At 38.8% G+C, this 4,839-nt stretch overlaps 1 protein-coding gene across 1 annotated transcript; it reads right to left on the bottom strand.

Annotated features, from left to right (window-relative positions):
• Positions 1-777: 777 nt before the first annotated feature.
• On the bottom strand, positions 778-4,494 carry LOC119423753 (dual specificity protein phosphatase 13-like). Its single transcript, XM_037691164.1, has 3 exons — positions 4,367-4,494; positions 3,922-4,139; positions 778-986 (listed from the first exon to the last, which is right to left on the bottom strand). Exons 1-3 carry the CDS (start codon positions 4,492-4,494, stop codon positions 784-786), a joined length of 549 nt encoding a protein of 182 aa, XP_037547092.1. The 3' UTR covers positions 778-783.
• Between the last annotated feature and the right edge of the window lie 345 nt (positions 4,495-4,839).

The raw sequence follows: 4,839 nt of genomic DNA, 5'->3' as shown, positions 1-4,839 counted from the left end.
TGTATATATGTATAGGTGCCTTTTGAATTGTAAGTACAAAATTGAAAATTTTAATTAATTTAAAATTTATAATTAATAATAACTCAGTTCAATTCAGTTTATTTATATAGCGCCAAGTCACAACAGAAGTCATCTCAGGACACTGAACAGAAACATTCATATATATAAAAAATTAAGTTAGCACTATTTATCTGAGGAGCGGACTGCTTTGAATAAGTAATTACATGGCCAGCGTACCTTAAAGAAATTAATATCTGCTTCCTTTTCCTTCAATATTAAGCAAAGATGATGCCGAATTACGTGTTGAGGATGATACTCAGCTACTACCCCAACAAGTTTTAGCTCAATATCTGTAAAATTAGCAGTTTTATGACAATTTAATTTGGCTGTGGCAACCTTTTTGAGATTGATTGGCACAAATAGTCAAGGGTAGTGTTTATAAATCTTTTCAGAGATAAACTGCAGTGTTTATGAGATAATTTGATGTGAACGGATAATTTGCTGGAAAGCAGAGCAGCCAGACAAAATTAAGCCTGTAAGAACGTAACCCTAATGATTGTCAAAACATTTACTTCAGATTGAATTATGTTGTTTATTTTATTTCTTTATTCTTGGAGCTGTTAATCATTCAAAATTTGTGAATTCCTGTTTAATATTTACTGAAAAGGCAACTAGACAGCTATTTGAAAAAAAAGAGAGGACACTTTCACAGCATTGCATTGCAAAATAAAATGTGTGAAGAATGCATGAAAATGAACCACGCTTTGATCCTCCTCTCAGATATTATGTGCTTTTTCTTTCAGAAGCCAAAGTTGAGTCCAGGTGACAGAGCTGGTTCAGAAAGCCAACGTTTGGGAGGATGTTTCTGCTCCTGCCAACAGTCTCCACCGCCTCCATGAGGGGAAGTCTTTCTTTGATCATAAGGAAGGCCAGCACAAGCGTGGCAGAGCGGCTGACTCCTCGAGCACAGTGAACCAGAACTTTACCTAAACGGGCAGAAGACAAAACACTTTTACACCTTCAGCTGTGAACTTACAGCTGATTTTACTGTGATATGTCAACTGGATAACCTGCAGGAGATCTGAAGATGACAGAAAAAAAAAATCTAAAAGGTTTGAAATGAATTTATACATAAAAAAATGAGTACAAATTTTGAAAGTAAACTGTGTATTTACCAAAAAGCAGAAAGAAAATGTTCACTCAATCTGAAGCTATTATTTTAAATGCAGCTTTTGGTTCCAATGATCCAAACTTGACGTTCAGTTTCAAAATACATTTAGTCATTTTCAACATATTTAAAAACAGACTGCAAGACAGATATAAAAGATGTGGATAAATTTGTTTGTACCCTTTTGTTAAAGAAATAAACAACAATTTAAAAAACTAATGAAACTGGCCATGCAAAATACGAATGATGATTAGGGCCACAGTGACACCCCCCCCCCCCCACACCGAATTCTGTCTTTTTTGTGTGTGTGAAATTCTGCAACTAAAGTTAAAATTTTGAGATTAAAGTCAGAATCCCCATTTTTTCCCTGAGAATTCTCACTTAAATTTTTTAATTTAAAAAAAGTCTGACTTTAATCTCAGAATTTCGAGAGACAAATGTCAGAATTCTAGAAAAAAGTAAAATAAAATAAACATTACACTGTGGCCCCAATCCTCTTCCTTAGATAAAAATGTACAGTTTGGTGTAATTTCCAATGAAAACAACCGTTTGTTAAATAAAATGTTCTCGGAGGAAGTTTAGCTTTTTCCAGACAGATGCATTAAAGTATCCAGAAAAAAATAAAGAACAGAGAGAGATATGTTGTTTTCATCTGGGATAAAATACTTTCTACAGTTTCAGCAGCGAAAGTTGCAAATAAAAACATTAGAAGTCTTAAGACATTTTTCATTCGTTCAACCTTTATACAGGTTAGTCTCATTGAGTCACGAGGACTCATTTACAAGAGGGACCTGTTTAAAACCAAGATCACAGATGGATATGGATTTAAGGTCCTTATACTACTGTAGTTTTTGGCGAGTTACATTAATTACCGGGTACGTGAGAAAAAATATCGCGTAAATGCTAACGGCTAGCTAAGCTAACTGTAACCGAGAGCTAACACACTCTTCTCAAAGAGCTAAGAAAAGAAGAATGTTGAGCTAAATCAGTATGAAACTACGGAAGTGTATTGCTGTCACGGAAAAATAAATAAAAGCAATACGCTTCCATATAAATCTGTTGTGCAGCAACAGTTTGTGTATTTTGTATGCTGAGATTTGTATGCATGTTTTGTGGAGTTTGTGAGCTCAAAAAAATGTCCTAACTCTAATTTTACAGTCACCATTGGTAAATAGTTTCTATTATGTGTTTATACACTCTGGGGTTATTCATTTATTTTTTTATGTTGACAGGAAAATGTATACGCTGGCATAAACATTAATGTTACCGAGTTGTGATGCTACAGGTGCTGGTCATAAAATTAGAATATCATGAAAAAGTTGATTTATTTCAGTAATTCCATTCAAAAAGTGAAACTTGTATATGACTTTTTGTGTCTTGTCCTCCTTGTGCAAGGTGTCAATGGTTGTCTTTTGGACAACTGTCAAGTCAGCAGTCTTCCCCATGATTGTGTAGAAACCTGTGATAACTGCTAACTGGTAGGACAATTACCCCTTTTACTCTTACATGACCTGCAGAGCAGAGAGGAACTAAGAACTGGGTATTACAAACTTCTCTACCTGTCAACAGGTGTTTTGACCCAGTTCCCATGTGCAAACTGCTCCTTCAGGTTTGGACGGTGCCCTCTCCAGACTAAACGTTTCAAGCTCCTTCCACCAATGTTCAACAGGTTTCACTGTAGATCAGGGACCAGAAGGCCACGTCAGAACAATGCAGTGGGACATATTCTGTCCTGTCTGCTTTCTTTGTGTTTCTGTGTCTGTATTTTTCTTTTCTGCTTCTTGTGTTTGTCACTACTCCTCAGCCCGTTTCTCCTCTAATCAGTCACACCAGTTTACAATCAGTATCATCCCATGTGCACTCATCTCTCGATCTCCCTCAGCCTTCTTTAAACCTTTCCTCTTCACCGCTAAGACGTCCCGGTCCTCCTCTGTTCCGCTTGTTCCTGTTTTGCCTGAAGACCAGTTCTGCCCTGTTCCCGTTCGCCCCTGGCTCGTGTAAGTTTTGCTGCCTCGCCAGCCTTTTGTTTTGTTGTAAACTCCTGCTCTCCTTGCCTGCCTGCAAATGGGTCTGAAAACCGAGGATTGCGATACATGTTTGGCTTTTAGACTTTCTTGGGTGTTTTTAGCTGCATTTCGTGCCATTATCCTGTTGGAGGACCCATTATCTTTGACTGAGGCAAGCTTTCTGACACTGCTGTACCTTAATGTTAGAGTTCACCTTTTAATCTCTAGTTATTTTGGCTCTTTGGTTACCATTTTTATCATTTGCCTCTTGGATTTGTCGTGTTTTTCTCTATAAGGTTGTCTTCAGTCCTGTGGAGTTTAAACTTCTGGATAATCTGTGCAGTCACAAGAACATCAAGCTGCTTGAAGATGGTTTTATAGCCTTTATTGTGTTTGTCAATGATTTTTAATTCTAAGCTTCTAAGACAGTTTTATCCTGACCTTTCTGTGGTCCATGTTCAGTGTGGTACACACTATGACACCAAACTGCACAGTGACTACCGGTACTTTTCAGGCAGACAAGATAAAGACACCTACAGGACACACGTGTCCCTAAAAGCTCCTAAATATAAAATTGTGACGTTTATTCTCATGAACATCTTGATTTGCTTGTAATATTTATTCATCACCTTCTGTGTGAATATGTATACAACAAATGTTCATGATTTTTGTTGTGATCTAGCAGATTTGTTGAAATCAGGGTATCACAGCCTGCTTCCGTCTTGTTGCGGTTCAACGGTTTCGTACCTTTCTGACTCAGAGCTTCATGGATGAAATCGGCTGTCTCCACGAAGAATGGGCTCAAGTCGAAGTCTCTGCTGTCTGGTGCTTCGATTCCACGATACTCTATGTTGGTGTCTTTGTAGAAGCGCGGCCCAGTGTCAATGTGCTGTGGGCCATCTGCAGCGTTCACTACATGTGTTATTTCCAGATTATTTAACAGTGTTTTATCCCGAGCTGTGGCCCTGTGAATATTATAAGAGATAATGGAGGGACACGTCAGTCTTACCCATTTTTTTTTTTTCCCTGCGGGAAGCATATGTCTGCAAAATACATCACTCGTGACTCAAATGTACAGATTACATATTCGCTCCGTCAGTTGGCCAAATAACACGACTTGTTTGCAGCAACAGTTTCACAATCGGAATCAGCACGTTGCAGCAGGGGCCCCCACAGTGAGATCGTCACTTACGCATTTCCGATGAAGAGGTTGGGCCAAACCTCATTGACAGCTCCAGTGGGGCGCCTGTTTTTCAGCAGAAGGCTGAGCAGATCGCAGGTGGGTGGTGTCTGATCCTTTGACTCCCACTCTGACCTCATATCCTCTGTTGGTACATAATTATCACCGTTCAAACCAACCTAATACTTTCTAAAACATGATGCAGGATGGGAACATTTATTGCTTGGATTTCCCTTGTTTCTTACAAGCTGATCTGAAGTTCTGCAGTAGATCCTCTCTGTTCCACCGCAATGAGCTGGATCTCTGTGTTGCTGGAATGAAACAGCTGAACATACCGTAGACTGGGCAGAGGCAGCGTGGGCTATTTATTCCTCTGATGACGGTGACAGAAGCCAAGCTGCTTGTGTTGATGCTTCAAGTGATTCAGAACAGGCTGGGAAGCCAAAGAAAAACAAACAACTAAACCATCTTATGTTAAACAAATC

Source organism: Nematolebias whitei, chromosome 17 (genome assembly GCF_014905685.2).
Source record: "Nematolebias whitei isolate Nwh7 chromosome 17, NemWhi1, whole genome shotgun sequence".
Lineage (NCBI taxonomy): Eukaryota > Metazoa > Chordata > Actinopteri > Cyprinodontiformes > Rivulidae > Nematolebias > Nematolebias whitei.
This window is presented reverse-complemented; position numbering and strand designations above follow the sequence as displayed.